This window comes from Adelges cooleyi, unplaced genomic scaffold (assembly GCF_023614345.1).
Source record: "Adelges cooleyi isolate 19-005CV unplaced genomic scaffold, UGA_ACOO_1.1 ACOO_flye_CR_arks_rails_tigmint_CR_PRNA_247, whole genome shotgun sequence".
Taxonomy (NCBI): Eukaryota; Metazoa; Arthropoda; class Insecta; order Hemiptera; family Adelgidae; genus Adelges; species Adelges cooleyi.
In genome coordinates, this window is record NW_026095912.1 from 1,829,952 (window position 1) to 1,857,493 (window position 27,542).

Below are 27,542 nucleotides of genomic sequence, written 5' to 3' on the forward strand. Positions count from 1 at the left end.
ATAAAAAAATAAATACTATTAAAATAATAAATTATATTATCCAACAACAACAAGAATAAAAAATAAAATAAAAATATAAAACATTCATTATCACATATTAATGGTATACTATAAATCATATAATTTTTACTTTTTTTTATAACGTTTTATACTTAAACGATAAAAATCTAAATATTCTAACAACATATATATATATATTTTATTTTATAACGCCTAAGTATATAATAGTAAGGATTATACAACGAGGACACCGATCGATAATAATATTATTAAAATATATTCATATATATATATTTTTTTTTTTTGATAAACTTTTCTAACAAATAAAATAAATTAAAATATAACATTAGGTTTTGAGTTTGTATGAGTCCATGGGGATTTAATCGTTTATCACAACAAAGATATTAAGTACTATTTAGTAGTATAACACACAAGACGTGTTATGGAAAATATTTTACGAGATAAAAATATAATATAATAATAATTTTAAAAATATTATGCAACAACTAGAGAAAGACAAACAGTGTCCATCACACACCAAAAATGGCCTGACAATAAATTACAACGCAGACCTATTTCGAATGTCGGAGACTTTCTTTTGATAAAAAACTACAATTTATTTCAAAACAAACATAATCATTTCGAACAGGGCAGCCAACATACGCACACACACGCGCGGCGTTTAGGCGCTGCAGTTGTCGGCACTGTTTGTGTTGCTGTCGTTTAACGCGGACCACGCGCAGTGAATTTGAAAATGCAGTCTTGTCTCTAGAGAATAACCCGTATAGTTTTTCCTGAAATAAAAAACAAAAAAACGCTCCATTTCAAAATGCTTTACAACAGTTTAACAAACAGTATTCCAAAATTGACTTTCAGTCGACTGTTTTGAATAAAATTGTTTAGGATTAAAACCCAATGGCCAACAGCTATTAACTCTGACATACTTTGCCGAGTCCAGATACCAAGCGGCCTTTTCCAACTGCCCTTTGGACTTGTGCAGAAAAGCCAGCTCGACGTGGGCGTACGGCACCAGGTAGCGGTCCTCTTTGATTTTCTTCTCCATGGCTATTACACTCTTGAGACATTCTTCGGCTTGCAAAGGACTGTCCATGACTCGCAGGCAAGTGCCTTTGAGCAGCTGGCAAAGCGCTTTGTTGTCATATTCGTATTCGGTGCCGTATTGTCCTGTTAAAAAAAAAAACACCATAAAACACAACATTCATATTGACAATGTAAAACTGATAAAAAGGTCAAGTCGACGACCACGCTCCTTCTTTCACTGTCTATTTCAAAAAGGCTAATTTTAAATAAAGTCTTGAGATTAAACCATATCTAATAGCTTCAATCCTACAGTTCCAACGAGTGTCACTTAATCATTTTAACGGTTTTTTGTTTATCTTTAACTATTACTGGTTATTGCATACAAACCATAAGTACAGTATAGATTAGTATAGAACAAGTTACCAAAGTTGGGTCTAGTGGGTTAGGGGAGGGGTAAGTTTATTGGCTGAACTATGAAAAAAAATGTATACATACAAAAAAAAAAACTGTCGGATTTTTTTGACTAAAAAATGTCTTTACTAGATTTTATCAACTACTAAAAGTATTAAACTAAGCGCAACACGTTCAAAAAATTTTTTAGAATATTGAAATGTAGTAAATAAACTATTTTTTTCAATAATATATATAATATATATTAACTATACAAATAAATGAAAAAATTGTTATTGTGTTGGTTTTAGTAATTATTATCAAAATAGAAATTCCCAAGCATTAACAAAAATAAATTGGACTACATTTTATCATTTTTATTCACTAAAATAATAATTTGAAAGGTAAAAAATGTAAATATTTTTCTAGAAATTATTTTTTTGGTCAGAAATTTAATGTGTCTACAATATTAGTTAAATATCGTTTAAGTATGTTTTTAACTATTATTGCAAATATTTACAACAAGAATAAAATACAAAATATTTACAAAAAAAAGACAATTATAAAATATAAATAATTATTTTTCAAACGATTTCTTCTGTATTTGTTTGTTACTTTTTTTGTTTGTCGTGGCGGGTAAAAAATTACTATTTAACGGTTTAAATTAAAATAAATTAAGTATCCTATCTTCAAGAATTGTAGATTTATGATTGAAAAATGTTTACTAGATTTTATCAAGTAACATATAATTAGTGTAAACAATATCCTAAGAAATGCATTTGGAGTGGTTACAATTGACCAAAACACATTTTTTTTTTAATGAATAAATTAATGAATTTCCATAATAATTGTAGACCAAATTTGAAACTTAAATGAAAAATGTTGTGCTGATTTCACACGGATGACTCGTGTTAAGTTAAATTCGAACTTTTAACAAAAACAACTTATCGAATAGGATAAAAAAATGTATACTGTATTTTTAGCGGTTTCCTTCGTCCGTCGTCTTTTACACAACCGATCGATTCCATCACGGTATGTGATTTTTAGTATTTGTATTTCATTTATGCAAATGAGCATGCACAGTTCAAGGACACGAGGAGACGGTCTGCGCTTCTTACCGTGGTACAGTATAATAATATTATTAAGTTATTTAATTCTTGACACACAAACCTACACGGGACGACGGCAAGGTCAAGCGAACAACACTAAGGTTTCGGTCATTTCGACTGGTTTTTGGTTGTAAAACTGGTACAAAAAAAAAAGAAGAAGATATATATACATATACATGTAATACATGTGGAAATAGCAAACAATCGACTTTTATCTGATTACTAGTTAGTATTATACTAACAAAAAATACATAATGGTGTAGAGTTTGTTTGCTCACCGACAGAAACCATAAAAAAATACCTCAATTACATCAAAAGGACGTGTACATTTCTTTCTCTACATATTGTTTTTTAGTAGCTAAAATAGTGGAAGTCAATTGTAAAAAAAAATTCTAATTTAAAAAAATAGAAAAAAACAATCGTTTTTACTGCGTTCTAAATGTACTATGAAAAATACAAGCCATTTTAATCAGAACAAATTTCGCTGTCACAAGATGCTCGGATTTTTCTTAAAAAAGTCTAAATTTTTAAATGGGTTAAGTAGCCTATGTGTAAAACATACTATAATCGAACTACTTTAAAAAAATTAATTAAAACGCATTCATTTGTAATCGATTTATAATATTTCAAGAAGAACAAAATATATCAAGTTGAAATGCCTTTCTATTATTTTGTTTACTTATATAAATATTAGATGGATAAGTTTTCTTAGAATAGAAAATAAAAATATAATTAAAACAAAAAATAGCTATAAGTACTTGTCAAATGAAACAACTGATCAACAAAAAAAGTAAAAGCAAAATGTAATAGTTTTTTAATTTTTTATTTAATAGCGATCGAAAACTGTGTTACTGAAGAAGTATTTAATACCATATTATCATCTTTAATGTATTTCACAACATTAATCATACTAAAACGTACCTACCTCAATTTAATAGTGAACAAAAGTCCATTAAAAATTATCTACGTGGAATCGTTTATTTTATTTTCAAGAAACAATTACCTATACTTAACTACTTAATGAATGAATAAGTGGTTTGGCGTCGTCTTAAATAGCAGACAAGTCCGAATTGACAGAAATTTCACTCTTTTCTACAATAAAACGTTTTGTGTATAGAGTTGTCATTATACTTAATCCTAATACTTTTTAAGTACAAAATCATACCACAAATTATTTCTGTTATTATTTAAACTATCTCCCTTTCAACTTTTGTACTTTCCAGTGATTTACAAAGAAATTATATTAATTTATAAATTGATAGTATAACGATTACTTAAGTTAATTTTCCTTTTATTAACAATTTAATTGTTTACAATAAATATAATTATATTTTAAAGGCTTAATGAAACTTAACCAGTTTTTAAATGTACATAGCATTTACTATACATTGGTGCTTTGGTTATTTAGTGCCAAATTTATTTTAAAAATATTTAACTATGAAACAAAATTTAATTACCGTAAAAGAATATAGGACAGGGCAGTTTTAAACAAATCATATTATTGACTTTTTGTCGGTTATGACTAACATTATTTAATCACATTCTAAAATATTATATTACCTCCATTATTACAACATTTGAATTCATGATTGGTTTTGCAAAAATTAAGAATTTGAGTACTCAAACAAAAATGTTCTAAAACTAGAACTTTCTTTTGGAACCGTTAAAGTAGTATTGAACAACATAACGGCCAGTATTTTTTTTCTTTTGGACTATTATGGCGACAGTTTTAAAATTAAAAACTACACATTTTTTCTCATTCAAGAAGGAACATGAAAATAACTTGGGGCACATACCTACTTCTGAAAACGTATCATATACTCTTATCACTCCTTATCTCTTATCACCTCTTCTTATCTCTTATCACTTAAAAGTAAACAATACGTCACATTCTGATCTTATTAAAAAGTTTTCCACAAAACATATTCAAACGTTAAAACAAAACTTTATAAACGATACAATGTAATTGTTATTGTTTTGTGTTTTTTTACCGGGATTTTTCTCCAGGTCTCTGGCGTTTTTGTCGATTAGCTTGTACAAGTTGCCGGACAGTGATTTCTTTTTGCCGAAAACGCTGAACAGGTTCCACAAGTACAGCAGTTCAATGGTCGGCAAAAACAGTCGGTTTTTTTGGCTGAAGTATCTCTGCGCCTTCCTGACCGAAAATTTCTCCATCGGTAAAGACTTGCCGGCGATTCTCTGTTTATATTTTGGCACGTCCCTATTGAATGATAATATTACAATAACAGTTTAACCGTATTCAAAAAAGCAATACCGTCCATAAGGCGATCTGACACGAAGAAAGTGGCGGACTTAAGTCGACAGTAATTTAATTCTAGCATTGGCGTTAAAAATATTTAACAAAAAAAAACTATTTCAATTGGCAAAGAAATTAGACCATGAATATTTCTTATTGTACTACACGATGGATTGTTTATATCTTATCAATGTTTCCTTATCACCGTTCCATACTAACCCTTACTCATTCTCTCCCCTCCCCTATTTTCCAATTCCGTTTCATATTTATCAATCTGTAGTTGGTGTAAGTACTAAACATCAATAAAGACTATTGAAAAGGCAAAAACGTGTATGAAATTGTATAGCAAATTATTTTTTTTGATAGGTTAGTTGCCGTTGTTACAAATCATCACAGATTTATTTTTCATAAACCCGTCGACGTTGATTCACACATATACAAAGCAACTCAATTTACAACGGTAAAAGATTGACAACATATTTTTATAGAAATCGTTCAGGCCTTAAAAGGAACACCAAAATAGCAAAAGAAAAAGTCTCCACTATTTTGGGGGAAAAGGTTTTTGATGCTTGTCAACGTTTATTGATTTTGACATGTCTAAAATTATCAAAAAAAAGTCATTTGAAGTTAAAATATATGCACATTTTCGAGTGTTTGGAAGGGTAAAGGGTGACATTTTAATATTTTTGGCTCTATTAAGTACTTTTCAAATAGAATTTCTGGTCTATAGACTTACAACACACAGAAATCTGTGAAGAAAACATTGTCCAGACACAAAAAAATATATGATAACAATAACCAAAAAATATCGTTAAATCCGAATCTGGCATATCTTAAACCGTCTACAAAGTAGTGAAAAAAACGGCATTTTGTGGTGTTTTCAGTTTGTTTTGTATGTTTGAGTAATATTATAATAAATATAATATGTCAAATAGCGTTTTTGAATCTATTATTTTTTTCCCCTAAATTCAGAATTAACGTAGGTATAATTTTTATTCATACAAAATAGAAAAATGAAAATTATAAAAATGTGATCCACACCAAACGGTGTTTTTACAAATTTGAAGGCGATTCAAAAAACAACCAGACGTGGCATTTAGATTAAAAAAAAAATTAGATTCAGTTAAAGACAATCATTTTTTAGTTCTTGTTCGAAAATCTTGTGTCGTACGGCACAATTAAAACGGTCTAAAGTGATTTGCGAAAAATTACCAAGGCAATGTGCACCTTAACAAAAATAGGTGATCTAACCTATTTTTGTAAAATCAGAGGATCTACTCTGAACGAGCAGAGCTGAAAAATGTGTACATTTTTTGGGGGGGGTTTTTTTCACTTTAAATAGTTCAGTTATATAATTTATACAAACAATATTATAACAGCTCAGGTTTTAACCATTTGCATCACGAGCGGTCGATAACGGTTCGTTATCGTTATGGATATGATGCACACATATTATTGTCAGTGTCACGGTCGGAGCTGTGTTGCGTGCACAATGGTGTTATGATAAATTAAACGGACCGTTATTATTATTATTAAACATTTTGTTAGTATTATACTTACAACATTAATTGATTGACGGTATTGAGGTCGTCACGAGACAGGCCGTTGTACCCACGCATAAGCATTATGCATGCGCGCTGATAGTTGTAAATCGTTCTCGACCACTTGCTCTCCTCTGCCAATTTCACTGCGTACACTTCCGCCCGTTTCCAATCCATAGCGACGCTTTTATAAACAATAAATTTAAAAAAAATTATATTAAAACACATATGTTGAATCCTCAATTACATTTCTTTTTTTCCAATGCTAAAGCACTAAAACATCTTGGGGTCCTAAGGGTTCCAATTCTGATAGGTTTTTGACTCTTCACTGCCATCATCGATTTTCCCTTATAGTGGTAAGGGGAAGCTAAAAATCGATAATGTTTCCCTCTCCTCTTTCTTACAGTGCCAACACTTGAAAACTTTATCCATGATTTATGAGTCATGTAATGGTCAGATCTCCTTGAGATATAGTATTGACCATGGGGCACGTGGAATACACAAATTATTGCTTACTGTTGTTTCGGGTAACTTTTAATTAACGTGTAATACTTAGTTAGCATTTAAGCATTATATTATTGTACTCAATTCTGTTTAAATGACGTTGTTAATACTTGTTTTTCACAAGCATTAAGATAATATGCTTAGCTTGCATTCTTGTACTATAAAACCCCAAAGGAACAGCGAGTATTCATTCTCAATTGTTTTATCTTGCTTCACCCGAGCAAGTTACTGTTTGTGTAAAATATATATGTTATTTACAATGAATCAAACCTACCTTGGCAGTTCTTATTGTTTTACTAAATATCAGTTAATTACTACAGTTCTAACACTGTCCAAGATAGTATTTGTATTGGACTCTACGGTTCGTTACAGTCACACTAAGTTAGGATAAACTTGGCAAGATACTTTGCTAGTGGATCTGTATACGGTTTGTGCGGCTTTGCTCAGAGCAATCCTCGGTACACGTGTCTTTATAACAACACTTGGAGTGTCCCTTGGGGAGACTTTGAGTATCATTTTTACCTGTTCGCCCAACACAATTCCCAATAGCAGATATGGTGAAATTGTCGCCACGAGGACTGCGATTCGACCGATGCCGTGTACCACTTGACCGCCTCGTCGATGTTGCCCTTCATGAACTCCAACCGGCCTTTGAAGTACAAGAACCACGCACCGTTCGGGTATAGCTGTGCCGGACAAAAACATTAAAACGTTAAGTCCACTGATAGGTCTTTTGCAAAGTCACACGGTGGTGCCGATTACAGTTTAGGCGGACAAAAGTAATAAGACAAATAAATCCACCTTTCCCTCGAAGCCGTTGGGGGGTTTCCTGTCTCTTATCAGCTGATTCTCCTGGTATTAAGATTTCGACATTTACCCCTCCCCTCCCCATCGTTCACTTTGAATTTACCTCCCTACCCTTACTTTTGCTTTCTTCTCCTCCACTCCCCTTCTTACTTTTTAACGGGCATATCTTGATATGACATTTTTTTTTCTTCTACAATTTATGTTCTATACATACTTATGCTAAGTTAGAAATTTTTAGCCAAAAAACATGTTCATTAGGGTGTAGCGAAAAAAAACAATTTTCAAAATCGTTTTCGTAATACATTACAAAACTAGCGTGTTGGTGTATATAAACCGAAAGTAAAAAAAAAATGTTTTTAAAAAAATATTTTCCCCGCCCCAAGTCAAAAAACCAATATTTAGCAAAAGTATTTAGACTTTCTATCATAACTCAAAAAGTTTTAATATTAAAAAAAATTAAAACCTATTATTTTGTAGAGAACTATATTCTGCATATTATAAGTGTACAGTTTTATTTTTTTTTTCATTTTTTTTTTAATCGCCAAAAATAAAGTTCAAAGCTTAAAAACACGCAAAAATATTTTTTTTTTAACTATGATTTAATTTTTAAAGTGAATAATAAAGTTTTTTTGAAAAATTAGTTTTTCTACGCTCTAGACTAGTTTATTTCAAACCAAAATCAGATTTGAAAAAAAAATTATGATATATATATATAAAACAACCATAAACAAAAAAAACAAAACCCGGATTATGAAAACTTGTAAATAATGATTTCTCAGAATCACGAAATGGTAGTTTATAATAATATTACTTGTTTTATTTTTTGACGACTGAATTATCGATTGATGGTCGAGGAAGGGGGCTCATTGTGTTTGCATACATATCACAGGAATACATGTTTAGCCAGTGTTTTCAGTATATTAATTTTCACTACAAACAAGATGTGTGCAAAAACTCGATAAGTTTTAATCGAATTCCCTATAGTCCAAAACAACTAACTAGAAATGTATTTACCGCATATAAAGATATGCTTTGCTATTTGTTGTTTCTCCCAAGTGTTGATAGAGTAACAAACATTTTTGTTTTTCATAATCCGGGTTTTTTTTTTGTTTATAGTTGTTTTATATTATTATATATTTTTTTGTCAAGTCTGATTTCGATGTGAAATAAACTAGGCTAGAGCGTAAAAAAACTAATTTTTCAAAAAAACTTTATTATTTACTTACATCTTATCTTTACGAATAAAATGAAAAAAAAATGTAATAAGATTTGTTTAATTATGAAACCAAAAATGTAACTTAAAACATGTTTTATATTTATGTATATATGTAGTATAAATTCGTTTCGGAGCCATGTTGCATAATACATGATTATTTTAAAATTTTTTAATTTCTTTAAATAATGTTTTGTCAAAAAAATTGTCATTATTAATTTTGCCCGCTTAAGTATTATAATTTGGCCAACTGTGGATCATGGGTATTATAGCAACAAGTGGGGTGGGCGCTGGGGAAGTCCAGACCCTTTAAAAATTCTCAAAGCTCCCTCGGAAGGACGTTGGATCGTAAACGTGTCTCATTAGCTGAATGTCTGTTATCAGTCTTTTCTTATCAGCCGATTCTCTTATCAATCATCTGTTATCAGCCAATATTCTCTTGCCAGTTACCCGGGATTTGGACTTCCCCGGAACCCCCTCTGTAATTTGGCCAATAGTCAAGGGTTTACCGCCAGCTGTTGGCGCAGAGCCGCGTCGCAGAATTCCAAATCGCCGTCCTCTTGGCTGAACACGTACACCACCACCAGGTTGTATGTGAGCAAAGTGATGACGCACAGCACGTGCCTCAGACCGGTTGGCAGTTGATAGCATGCGTCCAGCTCGGCCAGGCCTTGTTGCTAAGCAAACGTGTCGAAAATACAATATATTAAAACCGATTTTTCTTATCTACCAACACCCACCTGTTGCCATTCTATAGGCAACAGGCGTATCACTCACTTTGCTTCCGGAAAATCCTATAAACTCCAGTAGCTTGATCACTTTGGACGGTAGCAATGAGATCATCTGTAAAACGACAAAAATTATCATTTGTATATTTTTTTTATAATTTGTTTTTATTGTACTACATTTTGTTAAAAAAAAAAAGAACAAAACAACTCTACACGAATTAAGGACTAACATATTATTAAGTATGGTATACATTACACAAGAAATCCTTGATATTTTTTCCAAACTAAATACACAGTAGTCGGATTGGACAAACGATAAAACAATTTCATTCAGAACAAAAAAGAAATTAACAAGAATTGGACAAATTTTTGTTAAATAACGAATAACGACAAAAAGAAATTGATGAAATACCCAAATTACAAAGAAAAATTACATATCTAAACTGAGGATTTTCGATTAACAATATTCAAATAAAAAATGCTTTTAATAGACTTCCAAATGCTTTTATTGCGACACCATAATTTTTTGTACGCTTTTTAAATTTTTTTTCATACCTGTAAAATAGTTCTGTTTATTGTAAAAGTATATAATTTATTAAAAAAAAAATTACTACAGCAAGATGGGTAAGAATAACACTTCTCAATATACAGTATTTTTTAATTTTTTTTTTAAAATCCAAAATATCCATAAAAGTAATCTATGTGTTTTTAACAACTTCTTCGCTATGATTGCTATTTAAAATATCTAAACGTGCAATTGAAGATTTAATATAAAAAGCTTTTGTAATTTTTCGAATCAATGAGAAAACTATTCAAGGAAACATGGGACTTTTTCTCGAGTCGGTGCGATTTAAATCTATTTTGGCATAAAATCATAAGTTTTTTCTCATTGAATTCAGACAACTGACAGTACTTCTATTAAACTAAATAAAATAAAACAAACTAACGATTTCATTTTTACAAAGTCATGAGTTTTAAGTTGTCACCGTATAACAACATCATACTAATTATGTCCGATGGTCGTTCTCGTCGGTTTAGCTTAGTAAAATTAAGTATAGTTCTAAACACCGAAAATTAAGTATAGTTTTACAACACCGAAATTTAATTATGTTATGCTAAACTATGTTTAAAAATGATAAGCAAAACTCATGAGAACGACCATGAATAATATGTTATTATAGTATGTCTGAATTAACAGAACAAAAACTGTATTTTTTTATTTTAAAAATATAAAAAAATAAAACAGTACAACAAAGAGGTACAAACAACTGTCCTAAGCCATAATTTTGTCCATGTAAAATGTATAATTAAATAAAATGTATAAAAACGTAGAGCTAAATATGTTTTTAACGGATAATGTGGTATTGTTTGAATTTCATATTACTTTAAGCTAACAAAATTGGATAGGTAGTTTAACATTGTTTCAATTGACTTTATTAAAAAATACATAATATGAAATATTTAAGCGTTGGACTCAACCTAGACAACTTTTATCTAAACAGCAAATACAAAATTGATGTCTTTCTTTGAAAAGAAATTGTGACACAAAATTATAAAAAGATGGATCACGAAGTGGCTATTGAAATTGAAAAAATGTTCTCAAGTTAAAATTTGTCGAATGAAATAATTTTAATTTCTCATTTTGATAAAACGCAAAAAAAAAATCACCAGAAAGCACTTAGAGTTAGGGTAAGTGGAGATTAGGGGAGGTAAAAACATTTTTTTTAGACACAGTTAAGTATACACATATACAAAATATGTATGTAACTATGTGTTAAGTAGCGATGCGTGTAGGTAACATAACCGACCAAGTAATGGCCATGAAGTGAGATATCAAGTTTTCAAACGGTTTGCGATTACTATGATATTATATTTCCAATTGGAAAAAACGACCAGGCATTTATATTGTTTTATGTGTACAACATGACCTTATGCCGTCGTTCGACATTCAAAGTGATACTATTACACTTTTGGCTGTTTTAAGAGTTAGACACAACACGACTGAAAAAAAAACAATGTACATAAACCGTGTTAACACATTTACACTGGTATGCTAACCGTTAATGACACTTTTGGGTCGTGTCCTTGTTTGGAATGTACATATTTTGTTTTCAGTCAGCAGAATGCAACTAAAGTTGAATTATAGCAAATTTGTCCTGGTAAAATTGTATAAAATAAAAATAAAGCCAGCTATATAATCACTATACATAAAAAAATACACAAAAGTGTTAATCTCTTCCGGTTAGTTTATAGTTTGTTTTAAAAATAATGAAAACCTAAATTTTTGGTTTGCTTACAACTTTCTAAGATGATTCCGAAAAACAAATAGACTCGATTTAGCAGTAACAGTTTCAACAAGAAATATTTATGTAGGTTCACCTCAAAATCAAATATACTTGTGTCAGTATTGATATATTGCATTCAATTGGTTTAAATTTATGAAAATTATAACTAGTAATAGACAAATTAAACTGTATATTATATTTGCGACTAGCTTAAATAATAAAAATCAATCACCACAGAGATTTGGTAAACAATTTGTTCATTTATTATATATTTAATTTATGTACTTCAATGGTATGCTTTATATCCGTAGGGGGGACATATAAAAATATACATTCCAATATACATGTCCAATTATAAACTAATTTGATTAATCATCGTGCATCAGCAATGTAGCTCTATAACAGATGTCACACAATATCTACCATGGTAAAATTTGCCTTTATGAGACAGCAAAAAAACAATATTTTAATATTATAAAAATTTGACTCGAGACCTCTAAAAAATAATCAACTTTTTAATAATAAAAATTATTAAAATTATTTAATTACAACTACAATAAAACATTTTTTATTATTTGATTATAACTATAATTAATATTTAAAAATTTATTCAGTAGACAGGTAATTAAAAATAATATTTTAGTGTGAAGTGTGAAGTGAATTAATACTATTTTTGGCTTACATTAAAACAAAACAATTATCTTTCTAGTAAAAATATACTCAACAAAATTATGCGGAAATAATTTAATGATGGACACACGCGAGACATTTGTGGTAAATCATTGTTAAGCATCTGACGGCTATGACTGATTTTTCCTAACCTTCTGTATCCGGAAGCGTGTTAAGATATCGCCCAATGACATAAATAATATATATATGTATACATTTATGTGTTGTTCAAATTTGTTATTGTGTATTAGATGGATTGGCACGGTATAAAAATAGGAGGTACATAAAGGCAATACGAATCCAAACATAGAATAAAGAGGTATATTTTAGTTTTCTCTTTTTAAAAACTTTGTTTATATAGTAAACTAGTGTCCTAACAACGTAAAATAACGTACAATCTAACCTAACCTTACCTACAGTGGCCCAACTAGATGTTCTGGTAACCACAGTGTAAAGCTAAACATGATGCTCTCAGTCTTTGCCCCTTGGAATTTATATCACTGTTTTTGGCGAATGAGCACAGACAAACCGCTTTCACATTACTTCTCTAAAAATAATTTATACACCTAGGCCCTAGGTACTACATACTAGGTACACGAGTGATCTTTTTCATACAAACCGAGAGCTTGGGGTGCTATACTTATATTAATTATTCCAGTGGGTTTTCACCGAGTTTTTAAAACAATGACTAACCAAGTTGAACGCTCCAATGCCGAGCCGGACGCCGCTCTCGAAATGCGTTTTGTACGGTTTTTGTTCTTCTGTCCAAGTGCGCGAGTTGAGAATATGATTGCACTCTCTGCAAACGAACAAACAAAATATGCAAATGCAATTAATACAATGACCCCCGAGTGGTTACCAACACCGCGGTTAGGGTATGCCGGGACTAGGTATAATACGGACTTGTAAGAGTTGTAGCAAGACCGTATCTTGATTCCGGCCCGTAAGAAACTGACTAGTGTTTCGTCTTCGATGAACGTCAACAACGCCTTGAGCAATAGCGCTTCGGCAAAACACAGTTCGGCGTGTAGCTCGTCTAAAAAAACAAACAGCAAATAATATAACAGAATATTATATTTTCACGTAGGTATATTCAAAATATGCACAAGCACAGCCCCCCGGTCGAATTGGTCCAATAGGTTCAAATCCTCGTTGGCAAAAAACAGTATGGCAAGTAAAGTATCTCGAGCAGAAAAAAAAACAATTGCCGGTGTGTAGATTTTCTTGACTTTTGGAAAATTTTTCAAAAATAATATACTTTTTATTATTAAGCAGTTAATTCAAAAGCTGTACAAATTTAAGGGGAATATTGTGTTAATTATAATAACACAACTTGCAGTGAATGAACGATATCGGATAAAGTTGTGAAACTCTTCACTGCACTTCTACGTGTCAAAGTGATTCTAATAACACCTTAAAAATTGAAAATTATACTTGGCTGCTAAAAGTGACTATGTAAGAGTGAATAAACTGTCAACGGGTAGCTGAAAATTATATATTTATTTATCGTTGAGACGATATTGCCTATTAGTAACAATTGATAACTAACCTGACCTCTAACCTAACAGAAAATACAACCGTGCCCTTACAATATTTTTAAATGATATAATATAATAATAGTTATACCGTGATTTCAATATTATACCATACCCGGAGTGTATGAATCATAATTAGGTTTTTTCATCATGTTGCCGAGGGTCTGAGTCAACGTGGTCTTCTTTCGGTACACGTTGCATAACCGGATACTGGTTTTGAGCGAAGCTGATGCTTTTTGTATGCTCGTCTGAAATAAATATTTATATATATATATAATATATAAAAAATGTATATATTTCTTTAAACTTATTATTTCATAAAATATCAGTTTCACATTGTACACTAGAAAAAAAAATGGTTTGTCTCCTGACTTTGTCCTGACGTTTTTTATTTGTTTGAGAATTATTTAAATAACGTTTTAATCTAATATTGTGATAATAATTTTAAATACAGTTTGTAAATATGTATTTCAATTAAATTAATCATTAATCAATTAATCAATTTCAATTGAAACGTTAAAAAGTTATTACTGAAACTACTCTAATATCTGATATATCTTACGATACTAAAGTAACATCTGAAACAAGATAATAAGATGATCAACAAAATTTAATAACAATTCATTAAGATTGTCTGAACCTTATCATTTTTCTCGTTCAGTATTGTGTGGTAACACATTTTTCTATTTAGACTTTTTTTTTATTAATAAACCCTCTCCCTGACTTAAAAGTAATATCAGCTATTGTATTTTTTTTTCATTAAGATTTTGAACGTTTTATCTCTATTTGTTGTTTTAAATCAAACATTAATTTTGCAGTAAACAAAAATGTATGTATTTTCCAGATTTTTTTATTTGCAAGTTGTTATTTGTTGTTTAATTAAAAATTCGAGTCGTTGCATGTGAATCACATGCAAAAAATTTATAGATTTATAATGAACACTTATAGTTATTGTACATAATATATTCTTGTTATTTATAATTATACGCATTAAGACCGAATTAAATAAAAAAATTTAATTATTTGTTAACACATAATTATTGGTTAAATATTATTGAACTGACAGTTCATAAATCTTCTTAACCTAACCTTAATTAAGGTAATTTATAGGTTTTCTTAATTTTATAGAATTATACTACTATAAATTATTAGATTCTTGTTTAAACAGGAAATGTTTTTAGGATAGTAATAAATAAAAATAGAGTCCCATAACGTCAGTAAAATGTTAATGAAATCCAACCGATAAGTAATTCAAGAAGAAAGTGGTAACAATGATGAGAATAATCTGATGAGAAATTATTTACTTAGATATGATAACAGGAAGCCCAGACACATTTCATAATTTTTCGAACTATGTTTATACTTTAGTGTTTTAGGTTTACCTCAAAATAACAGATTTTTTTTACTAGTGTATGGATTTGCAATATTAATAAATGATTACGATAATTAATCTAGAATAGGTATTTTTTATAGTTTTCGATAATTATGTGAATATGCGCTCATTTATATGATATTGTAAATAAGATGGTGAAATGAAGATTTAGTTAATATTATGTGTAATAACAGTAGAAGTGTTAGTCAAATGTCTCATTTTAATACTGTTCTAAAATGTACACTACTCTACAAAATATACATACAGGCATTCAAGTGAAAATTAAAATAAACGTTGTACACAAAAAGTCATTAGATACAAAATATAAGAATATTGTGGTTTGTACATGTTTTTAGTGAATATATATATATATTTTTAATAATATTTATAGATTTTTCCTAATTTGTGGTAATTGGAGCCAATATTTTTATAAAGTTTGAGATTTTAACAATTAAAATCCAACGAATTGCGACTCAATTTTTTTTTTATGTACATTTACAAACATTCGATGTCATGAAAGCGTTTTACTAACATCCAAAGTACTAAAATTTTGAAACATCATTGGCAGTCTGCAATTACAGTAGGAGTTAACTAAATTTCGTATTTTCACAAAAATATCAAGATAGTCAAATCGCGTGAATCGCACGTAAGTTGTTAACGACGACCTCCAAGTATTTTCCTAACACTTTTAATTATTATTGCCCTGTGACAAATCCGCTTTTTACGACAAGTTCACCGGTGACTCAAATGACGCCAAGTGCAAGTACAAATCGCACGTAGGTAAAAACTATATATGTATAAAAAAAAAATACATAAAAATATAGGTTTGCGAGTAGGTACTGTAACGTTATTAAACCAGTCGATAATTGGCGAAAAACTACCTATAATTTTATTTTTATTACTAGATTATATAACGTTAACAGAACCTTGCCAATTGGATTTGCCAAGGTGTACAAAAAAATTCAATGTATACAACACACACAAACACATACGCACGGTTTTGTTTTCTCCGAATAATTAATAAGTTCTAATGATAAGATAATAAAACAATTAAAATAGTATAAACAAATCAAGTTCGCGTTAATAAATCCGAGGACGGACGTAATTGGTAACCTTGAATCTCTATTATGTTTTGCATTTTTTAAAAATAACTATTTTTACAACCAACAAGCGGTTTTTAATAAAATACTCGTACGCCATTTAACGGGTTGTTGTGCAGCCTCTAATGATGGTTTATAGCTATTTAATAATGACATATGGGGTAAATTATGTACCAATTAAAGATAAATGGTTAATTTTTTTTTTTAATTTTCACGTATAAATTGTAAGTGTAACCAAAACAATAATAAATACCTGATCGAAGGTGAGCACCGCCTCAAGAAACTGAAATATGGCCGTTCCCATAGTGTGATACATACTCGTGCCGACCCTGTTAAAAGCAAATTAATTAAAACGTTTTATTTAAACAATTTTCTTTATAATATTATCAGGGCGGATACGATAAGGGTCGATCGTCTGGCTATAATATTATTTCTTGCCGTTATTTCAATTGCACAGACATTGTATGCCTTTAGGCTATACCTCAGCAAAATAAAAAAATAAAGTTACCACACTGGCGAAAGGGTTTTTTTTATATTTGTAATTTTTTCTTTTTTTAGTTTTGATGAGTAGTTACAACAATGTATTTTTATTTTTATTAATCTAAAGGTTTTTTTTTTGTAATATATTTTAGCAAGTCTATACTCTTTAGAAAATCTAAATGGTATTACAAAGGGCCAAAATTTAAAAAGTTAACCCTTTCCATTTCAAAATAGAAAAAAAATTTAAACCTAAGGCGTCATAATTTTTATTTTAAATACTGAGTTCATTTTTAATTTATGTATGAAATATTTCCTAATAATACTATGAATTAACGTTGACAAACCTATAAAATATCTAAGACCCAAAGCCTCCAGAAGGGGTGGAAACTTTTCTTTTATTTCACTTTTTTAGATGAACTTTTAAGGGTTAGGTCTGACAATTAGACAGATAGTACATCTTGAGTGCGGCAATAATATTTTTTTCATTAAGGAAAAAATTACAACTTAAACCGTTATAACAGTCTATAAACAGTCAACAGGTAAGATTCTGAAAGTATATTAATTTAATGTTGACATATTATTGCCTATTGGTAACAATAGCAACTTACCTAACCTAACCCAACCTAACCAAATAGAAAATAAAATGTAACACAATTTTGAACAGGATTTTTATCAATTCCGTCTACAGATATAAAAAGATTGCAAAATAGTTTCATTACGTTGTTAATAAATTTAGGATCTGTGGAAAACAACGGCCACAAATTTGTATAGAAAGACGATCTGAAAGTGAAATTTAAAGCACATTATTGTCATTACAATGCCTTAGTCGAAAGTTTTATTTCTACCAAATATAGATTGATTCTCATCGAAGCATTAACATATTACTGTAGACCTGTGATCTCCCCACTACGATTTCCACCGACCCCCACACTATCCTAGCTTTTTTGGGGTGGTTTTTCTTGTTTAATTGTAAGGGTGTCCATCTCGCTTTTGATGAGGAAAGAGGTACACACTTTAAATTGTTGGCCCAATTAACAAGTACCTATGCATGATTTCTGATCTATAGACTTATCATTTTTTAGGAATCGGTTTAGCGATTGAAAATAATTTATCGGTGGATTAGCCACAAAAAAAAATACACACCATTGTAAAAATACCTTCTAAGCTCCGCATGGAAGCTGAAAAACAAACAAAACCAAAAAGAGCAACCTAGCCAGCTCGAAAAAGAACCAAGTCAATACAAACATGGCCCATTAAGATTAAATACAGGTAACCACGTTTATTTTTCGCCTAAATAATTCACTTATTATAATTTTTGTTTTACTATCGCAAAGACCTCGATTAAAAAAAAATTGACAGATGGTCGATTATTTATAGTTTTATTGCGCTATAATTGATATAATATTTTTAACGAGCTAGTCAATTACATTATATAAATGTTACAGTTTAATTATTAAGTATTAACAGAATAAATTAATACAGCCGGAAGTTAAAAAACTACAAAATTATAAGTTTTTTATGTGTAAAACTCGGCTAATTAGTGTGTCGTGTATTATTTTTGCATGTTTTTTTAATTTTTTAACGACTTATTCTAAAACATGACAAATATGATAATATTTTATATTGTATTAGTTTTAATAGCACAAGTAAAATAAAGTTGTATTTTTAAAATTACGGACAATCTGGTAAGACTGATTAGGCACAAAATATGTTCCACGATACATTATACGTCTAATTTCATTCGGTAGTGAGAACTCTCCCTAGCAATTAATCTTTTTTTTTTATTAAAAAAATTTGAATCTTAGCTACACCGCCCCTGCCCCAAAACAAACCATCAAAATTTGTCTTCAAGTTTTCAGAAAAAACTTTATATTATAATGGATCGGCTAAAAAAAATTAACGGTTTACTTGACATTTTGTTATGTTTGTCAGTTTAGAATTAAACTGAATATTATATCTGAAAATATTTAGGATGATACTTTTAGTAGAAAAAATAAAAACCTATATTTTTCAACAATTGAGTTTTCACTAGTTTAAGTTAAATTTTTCATAATTTATATTAAAAATAAAAATTTATTAAATTTATTTAAAAGTGATTTACATAACAATGCTAGTACAAAATCTGAGGCCAAATTAGGCAACAAGTACAGTTGGTGTGTATAGTTTGCAATATTCTTTTAACCAAAACATAAATACGTTTTTTATTTAATGAAATCACAATGAAGCAAGGTCAATGTGGATAATTGGAGATAACATAAAAAATCGATAAATGTAGCTAAATATTTTGAAGAAATACTACCCGCCATTACAGATAGGCGGCTACAGAAGGGACACGAATAACCTCTCCAGAACCTAAGGTGTCAGAGATACAAAGATGATGAAGTTTCTTGGAAAGAGCAATTAGTAAGTAGCAAAGTAATAAGTAATATATAGACTACAATATATATATAGTAGTTTTAATTTGTGGTCAAAGCCAAAGTGTCCGAAATCAGTATTATAAGAAAAAAAAATATTATGAGGCCAAGTGTTCCAATAAATACACCGATATTGCATAAATATGCACAATAAATTAAACTATGAAACGATAATCTACAACCAATTAGATTGCTCTTTAACACAAATAGACACACTGGTGTTAACGCAGTATATGATAATTAGCAAAATTCCATATACTGAAAATTAGCATAGAACAATAATAATAGTAAATACAAAAAAAAAAACATATTATTATGCACTTATAAATACTTTGAAGGACAGTGTCAAGAAAACATTAATTACAAGTGAAAAATGCACACAGCCGTTGCGTAAATCCTATAACAACTCTGAGTGTACTCTATTAATAGGCTATAATTATTATTGCAACCTTAGTAACAAAAATCCTATTAAGAAACAAAAACACAAGTTCAGGAACTTAATTAAATAGGAGCCAAAACATTTTATCCAAACAGAATATGAAATGGGAAAAATGGAATACTCTCCAATTATATAAATTATATAATATTGAAATACAAAAAAACAAAATATTGTTAAATATTGAATCAAAAATAACTTTGTTATTTCACTACTTTTATTAATTCACAAAATTTATCATTTTCACGATGAATTACAAAAACAAAAAATGGAATATAAATTAACTATTGAACTTAAACATATTTCGTTTTTTCATTCTGTTCTATTTATAAAAAAAAATCATTTTTACAATTAAAATCTTATATTATACGCCCAATTTTTTTGTTTAAACGTCTTTTTTAGTTAATCTATTAAATTATATTAATTAAGAAAAATACAAAATTACAAAAGGTTATTTTAAAAAAAATTGATGTTTGTATCTACCATTAATGTCATTAACCTTCGTCTCTTTAATTAAAATATATATGATCGATTTCCTAATTGGCTTTATTAAAGGAAAATTATGATGGCCATTAGCAAATGGCGTTTATTTCCCATACAAATGCAATATGATGTTCTTTTCATCGTGAATATTTATGATTTAAAAAAAAACACAAAAAATTAGTTGTTTTTTATACTATGCACACATGTCAATAATGCAAATACATTTTTTTTTAAATAATGCATCGTGTTTATTGAGTTTTCTTTTGTTTATAAAATACATAAAAGCGCACGCTTTATGTGTTTGTACATAATTAGTATAATAATTTTTTTTTAACAAATAATTAGAGTAAATATTCAGACAACGAGGAAAACGTTAAATATATCGTTTCGACATCATGCCACGCTATTGAAATTACATGACCATGAAATAGGCAGAACAAACGTTATTGTAAAAAGTTCCAATTTCACACAAATACTGTTTTATCCACACTTATTTCACTATAGATATTGACATAAAAAGTTTTAAAAATTAACAATATTAATAATAATAATATCGTCATCCGATTTGGTTTTCCCCTTTTTATTTAAGTTTAAATAAGAGAGGAGAAGGTCGACGGACAACCCACCCCCCCCTAATTATTACAAGAGATTTTTTTGGGGATGGAGAGCAACATTTGTATTTGACCTTAAGGCGGTGCTTAGAAGGAGCCACTAGAAATGTATATTGTTGGATTCTTTGTTGTATAAGAAGTTATTGTGTTAACTACAAACGTATGTATGTAGTTTACAGTGTGATAAGACTCGCACACGTTATTTTTTATCGTTTGTATAATATATTCAATTATTTTATTTATTAAACCGTGCCTAATATTCATAACTTTATTGTTGCAACTGATCAATGTAAAGCCGATTCTTCAACTCAACGACCTTTGCAATCGCTGTATTATCATTGAACCGAGTTGTATCGTTTTACAAAATACACTAGTTAAAACAAAATATTGTATTATAACAATGCAAGTATATTAATCACACTATAGCAATATTATTATTATGTAATATCCTTTAATGAGGCTACCTTACTGGCAATAGGACCCCATACATGTTTTGTATTTATTTATAATAACACCCATTCACAGCTATAAATTATCATTTTATAAATCTCAAGTTCACGGGATTTTAACAAATATACATCAGATCTGGTCTAACTAACAACTATAAATATATGAAAAATAATAATTAAAATTTAGAGTAATTAAAGAATAATTTAAAAAATTTAACACCTTGTTAGATATTGACTTGGTTAATCAATCGCACCGTTTACTCCATTTATAAAGATTGTTAATCGTTTAAATAAATATTCTCTGGGAAAATTTAAATTTATAAAAAAAACTATACCAGGTACGTACCACGGTTGTAAAATGTTTTGGGCTTCGTCGAATTTGTTGTTGAAAAAGCAATGGATGGCGATTTTTGAGTCCTCCAGGGCCGTGTCCAAGTCCATGGTACAATGCCTGTAAAAATACAACACCGCGTTATACTAGGTAATAATAGCAATAAAAAAACGATAAAAACAAATTTAACGCTTAACAAAACCTTAAAAAAAAAGTCTAAGGACCTAAACCTATTGTTATACGGCTTTAAAGGTAATAATTATATTGCGGTTAGGTCGGCAAAGTAAAATTTTGTTTTTTTTTCAATCCACTTGACACACGGTCGTAACACATTGACTTCCGGCGAAAGCCAACGAGCGATTAAATAATAGTTGATAAAATTCAAACAAATATTTAAAAAGAAAAATAATAACCTTTTAATACCTACTACCGTTTCCTTATCTTCCAACGCTTTTCGTTTTTATCGTGATTCTTTTAACGCCCCACACCAATATTATCTCTCTGAAACTCTTATTACAATTTTATAGTCTTTCTTTTTAAAAACATTTTTGTTTATGTTATATTACAATATTAGACATCAGTATTTACATTTTTATCTTATTTAGTATTTTCTAGAGCTGTAGCGATTTTGGAAACTTATATACATATATTTATATATATATATATATATATATATATATATATATATATATTTAATTAAATGTATAAACTGTCAATTGGTCGATAACCAGTTTTGAATAAATAGTTTCAAAGTTATTAACGTTTGATATTTAGTACTGGAGGTAGTCGAGTAAAGCAAGCAGATAAAAATAACTCCACCCTTCTTCCCGTCCTAAATTTTAGATTAAACCTAACCTACTGAACCAGTCAAAATATTCTAATTCAGTAATTCAGTTAAATATGTGCATTACCACGTGAGTAACATTTAAGTTTCAAAAGTCGATAAAGCTCTAGAAAATACCAAAAAAAAGTAAACATTTGAATATTAATGTAATATAATATAAACAAGACTGTTTTGAAAAAGAACAACTACACAATTTTAATTATTCTAAGAGTAAACAAGACGTGTCTTACACGTTGAATGATGCATCCGGTATAACAATCTTAGTAACATTCTCAAATTACACATTTACGCGTTAAGCACACTATTAAATTATTGTGACTACTTTGTTCTATTATAATATCGTTCACGCCGTGTAAACATTATTATATCATCGTGTACAATTTCAACGGTGTTATTTATTTATGTATATTTTCAAAATAGTACATTATTACACGTATGACTCAAAATTAGAACATTTCAATGTGTTCGCACAACTAGACCGATATTTTACTTACCTAAAAGTAATTATCTACTGTTAAATGTTAATATATTCCCACAAGGATAGGGTAGAGAGACCTTGAACGGTTAAAAGGTCGAGGAAGACTACTAAAAACGTTTTTCGGTCGATAAATCAAACGTGTGTGCTTGAACGGCTACTGTCGGGTTAGGTTAAAATTACTGATCTTGTTGTAAAAATAAAGCACGGAAAATTTAAAAATGCCTTTTTGTATTATAATTTTTAATTTTACATCCTTTACAAATTGCGTTGCAAACAAATCGTTAAATCTTGGACACATGGATGTGTTAAAAAAAAAACCATGGATAGAACGCAATATGTATTTTGGCCGTATGGTGTTGATGTTTAAGTTTAATATATTTGTATTTATGGTAATAATAAGAAGAAATAGGATATCAAAACATTTTAACTGGAACATTTTGTTAAAGCTGGCCAATCTGGCGGAGTGAAAACCATTCTGATTTCATGGATATATGATTGACCAATTATAGTTGAGATTGTATTAAACCGTTTGGCAATTTAATATCTTAAATCGGAATTTCTCAAAATACTAAAGGTTAGACAAGGCCAGAAGTTGAGAAAGTTCAATCATTCGGATCGAAATCGAAAAATCTATATACCTATCAATAGTTCTTCAATTTCAAAAGATAAAAACTTTCTTATTTAACTTTTTTTAAAAATAACTTATCGTGTGATTATTGTAAATTTTAAAACTTTAAAATTCACATTGAAGCTTTTTTAAGGTTATTTTATCACTTTCACTGATACAAAAATGTCTATACAACTGTGACCTTCTATTACGCTGATTTTTTTTTTTTAAATTTACATTTTAATTTAAAAAAAATTGGAAGACAACATTGTACTGACTGAAAATAATAACTAGTCGATAACACGAGTTTTTTTAGAGGGAAGGGGGCAATTTTTTATAAGTGTGATATCATAATATTTGATATTAACAATTCAAACTGTTCTCAATCGAATATTACATCTTCTAATCTTTAAACCTGGTCATCTTTTTTTGTGAAGGTAATGACTTGGGAATAATTTTACGTTATACTAATTGCAAATATAAACGAGGTCGTTTGATTTAAAAAAAATTGTTTTTACAATTTTTACACTTTATGATGAGTTAAACACACAAAGGTTGTTGTATTTTGCCCTGAAAAATATATATTCGAAATATTATCAATTGAAAAAGTAAACTTGAAATGATTCGTTTGTGCACCATTTGGGATACCAGATACCAGGTTCTAGTATGGTTATAAAATAGTAGTAAGTAGCAGTAGTAATAGAAGTAGTAAAAAATATTGGACGATAACGATTATAACGGATAAGGTTTATAACAATGGCGACCTCAATATGGTAACCACTGGCGTAACCTTATAACTAGTAAAACGAATATAATAAATATGCTTGGAAAGTTTTTGTTTTCAAAAAATGTCTAGCTACTCTATTTCAATAATTACAGTTACCCCAAGAGACATTGTCAACTCCTGGCGGGACACCCTTTATGTGCAACTCGCAAGCCTTAAGGGTAAGGTGTGCTACAAAACAATATTACATAAGGGTGTATAGTTGACCTTGTGCCGGTTTTAGTCGTGACATCTTCGTGAAAACGACAAAAACGTTTTATGATATTATTATCGACAATGCTTTGCTTTCAATATACCCAAAATGTGGACATCGTCATCACCAGGGCTGTCACTGTTGCCCGAAACTGCAGATTATGGGTTTAATTTGTTTTATTTTCTGACATGTTATTAGACGGTTTTATACGCCATAGATCATATTAGAATTTCGATTAAAGTTTGTAAAGGTATGACATATTAATATAGAAAGACACTGCAATAATAATATGAACGTCCAAAAACCTATACCATAAAACCACTGGCAACAGCCAGCAGTTTAGAAACAATGAACAGAACGATAAAGAGTACATAATGAGTTTATTTTCTACCTAACCTCTACATGGTATTAAATAGGGGTGGTTTTGAGGGTGAGGGGCAGAGTTTTATTACTGCAATTGGATACTAATCGTACAGTAGAAATTTAAAACGTCGATTTTACTGTTAAAATATTTTGAAATATTCTAAATGTATTTTAACAATAATACAATTAGACATTTTTTTTTAATCACCCTTTAAAAGTTTGAATACAAATTATTATTGTCTACTGTTAGATATGTCTAACAGCTGTTATCAAATTGACTTACTTATAATTTTTTTTTTTAAATATTTTTGAATGACTCTTAACATAGAATCCCTAGATATCTAATAGTTTATTTTTATTTTAAAATTTACCATTTGACACACATAAATAGTAGTCTGATTGTAAGCAAACATATTTTCTAATTCATTTATTTTTTGTTTGAAATATGTTACAAATGATTTTGTATTTAAAATTGGACTAAGTCCTTACAATAAAGCCTGAGGTGCTCCATTTGAAATTTAGATTGTTTTCTATATACATCCGCTTGCAAAAAGTAATTTAAAAATCAAGTAAACAGTAATTTAATTCGTTACCAGACCACAGCACTAATTATTATTTAATATTTTTTTTATAATATAATTTCAAATTCCGAAAAAAAATGTTTACATTGTTATATGTATGTTTGTTTTGTAAAGACCAAAACAACAACACTTATCATCATCTGACTCATGTATTTTTATTTAATTTTAAGACCGGGAAAATATTTTTTTTGGACCTGCGAACCGTTTTCCATTAAAATAGTTTACTCACATATAAATATGTTTTTTTCACCGAATATAGAATTAGAAATTACTAAGGCGGCAAAAATTGTAAAAAATTCCTATTCATTCAAATAGTAGGCAATATCTCTAGTAGGTAATCAATTAGGTAATATTGTAACAACTCAATTATTCGACCAAACGTTTAATAGGCTATAAACCGGATTAACGTTTTTTTTTTTTCAATTGAACTTGATCGTGTCAGAATATTACTGCAATGCACGCTTAGCCTTGATTTTATTGTCAATAAAAAATATATAATTATATGCATCGTTTAATCACAACGCTAATGTAATAATAATAATAATAACAGTAGGTATTGTGTTTTGCCGTCTAAAGAAAAATCATTAAGCGACGGTTAATGGGCATTTTATCTAATTGCCAAATGATAAAACTTATATTATGGGTTTTTAAAAATTTAACAATAATAGAATATCCTCAACCAACGTGGGGAATATTGACCTTTTTGGAAGGTTGCGGACACGGGCATTGCAGCAAACACATTTCGGAGAAATCCGTGGTAGGTTTTCACGGGCAAAGACGTTATAAATAGGTACCGACAAAATATATTATGTTAATATACACCTAGGTAGGTATATATTAATGTAAATTTATAATTATTATTATTCGTACGTACTACATTATCGTTCTCTCCAAATCGATTCTAGGAAAATAATATAATCCCACAACAACGCTAAAATATTATATTATTTTTTTTCTCCCCAAAAATGTTTACCAGCCGTATACGTTATTCGGTATTTAAACACAACACGGCCGAGTGGTAAGTATGAAAATATGATATTTTAACAAAAACTAAAAAAATAACACACCTATATGGCTATATTATATGTATACACACAACTATTATTGTATAAGAGGAGCCGATTCGCGTTATGGTTCAGTAAGACGAGAATAATAATATTTTTGTAACGGCGGACGTTCTGTGCTGATAATTATTATTATTTTTATTATTATTATTATCGTACACGGTGTACAAGTAATGAGGCTGCGGTAGAGAGTAGCTGATACACCGCCGGAGAGAAAGACCAAAAAAAATTAAATTGGTTAAAAAAAAAAAAAAATTGTAAAAACGAGCGGTTGTACTTACGCCGGAATCACTTCCAACGCGTCTTCGAACTGTAACAGAAAAAAAAACTAATGAAAAATGAACAATATTTTTAGATTATAAAAACAAATTGCTGTTTAAAATTTCCCTAAGGTAATTTTTTTCAAAGGGGTTTCGGACAAAGGCCTGTCTTACCTCGTCTTCGACGTTATCGTCCATGCCGTTGATGTCGCCCATGTCGTCGGCCGGACTATGAGAGGAGCAAATTATAATATTATGTCTGCGGGTTAGAAAATGATTTTCCGTTTTTGTTCTTATGATTTTTATTTCGAAAATAACATTCCAAACGTCGGTCGGACCGAAGGCCTATCGACAATATACTATTATGCGGGTAGTACCATGATGATAAAAAATGATAATATTATGACCGTTAAAGATGTCCGCGCGCGGCGTAAGTACACTTTTCCACGGTTTTCGGTTAGGTTTTTTCGCGTAGGTTTTTCGAAAAATATATCATATCACTAGAGTGCTGTTAATGGTGAAAAAATCCAAATAAACATAAACGGGCCGACCAAACCAACGTGCGAGCAAACTGGCGTTCCGGCAAAGCGCAACTGAACCGTTGTTTGTATGT

General features: G+C 29.6%; 1 protein-coding gene across 3 annotated transcripts; it reads right to left on the bottom strand.

The window, feature by feature from the left end:
* Positions 1 to 232: 232 nt before the first annotated feature.
* LOC126836645 (tetratricopeptide repeat protein 39B-like) lies at positions 233 to 27,542 on the bottom strand. 3 transcript variants are annotated; one of them, XM_050570225.1, is made up of 14 exons: positions 27,104 to 27,542; positions 26,951 to 26,979; positions 21,771 to 21,875; positions 16,805 to 16,880; positions 14,195 to 14,327; positions 13,448 to 13,580; positions 13,238 to 13,343; positions 9,640 to 9,705; positions 9,372 to 9,539; positions 7,365 to 7,528; positions 6,358 to 6,522; positions 4,532 to 4,761; positions 945 to 1,185; positions 233 to 794 (listed from the first exon to the last, which is right to left on the bottom strand). In XM_050570225.1, exons 1-14 carry the CDS (start codon positions 27,143 to 27,145, stop codon positions 683 to 685), a joined length of 1,770 nt encoding a protein of 589 aa, XP_050426182.1. In that variant the 5' UTR covers positions 27,146 to 27,542; the 3' UTR covers positions 233 to 682. The 3 variants fall into 3 exon arrangements, with proteins under 3 accessions (XP_050426182.1, XP_050426184.1, XP_050426183.1); XM_050570227.1 differs by lacking the exons at positions 26,951 to 26,979; positions 27,104 to 27,542 and adding an exon at positions 21,980 to 22,120; XM_050570226.1 differs by lacking the exons at positions 26,951 to 26,979; positions 27,104 to 27,542 and adding an exon at positions 21,958 to 22,118.

What these genes read in the sequence shown, in the direction of transcription:
- LOC126836645 (XM_050570225.1), bottom strand. Translation starts at nt 27,145, where the DNA reads ATGGGCGACATCAACGGCATGGACGATAACGTCGAAGACGAG. An exon ending in CGGTGCTCACCTTCGATCAG is followed by an intron (nt 14,328 to 16,804) that starts GTATTTATTATT and finishes TATTTATTTCAG; the next exon opens with ACGAGCATACAAAAAGCATC. An exon ending in GAATTGTGTTGGGCGAACAG is followed by an intron (nt 6,523 to 7,364) that starts GTAAAAATGATA and finishes TGTTTATAAAAG; the next exon opens with CGTCGCTATGGATTGGAAAC.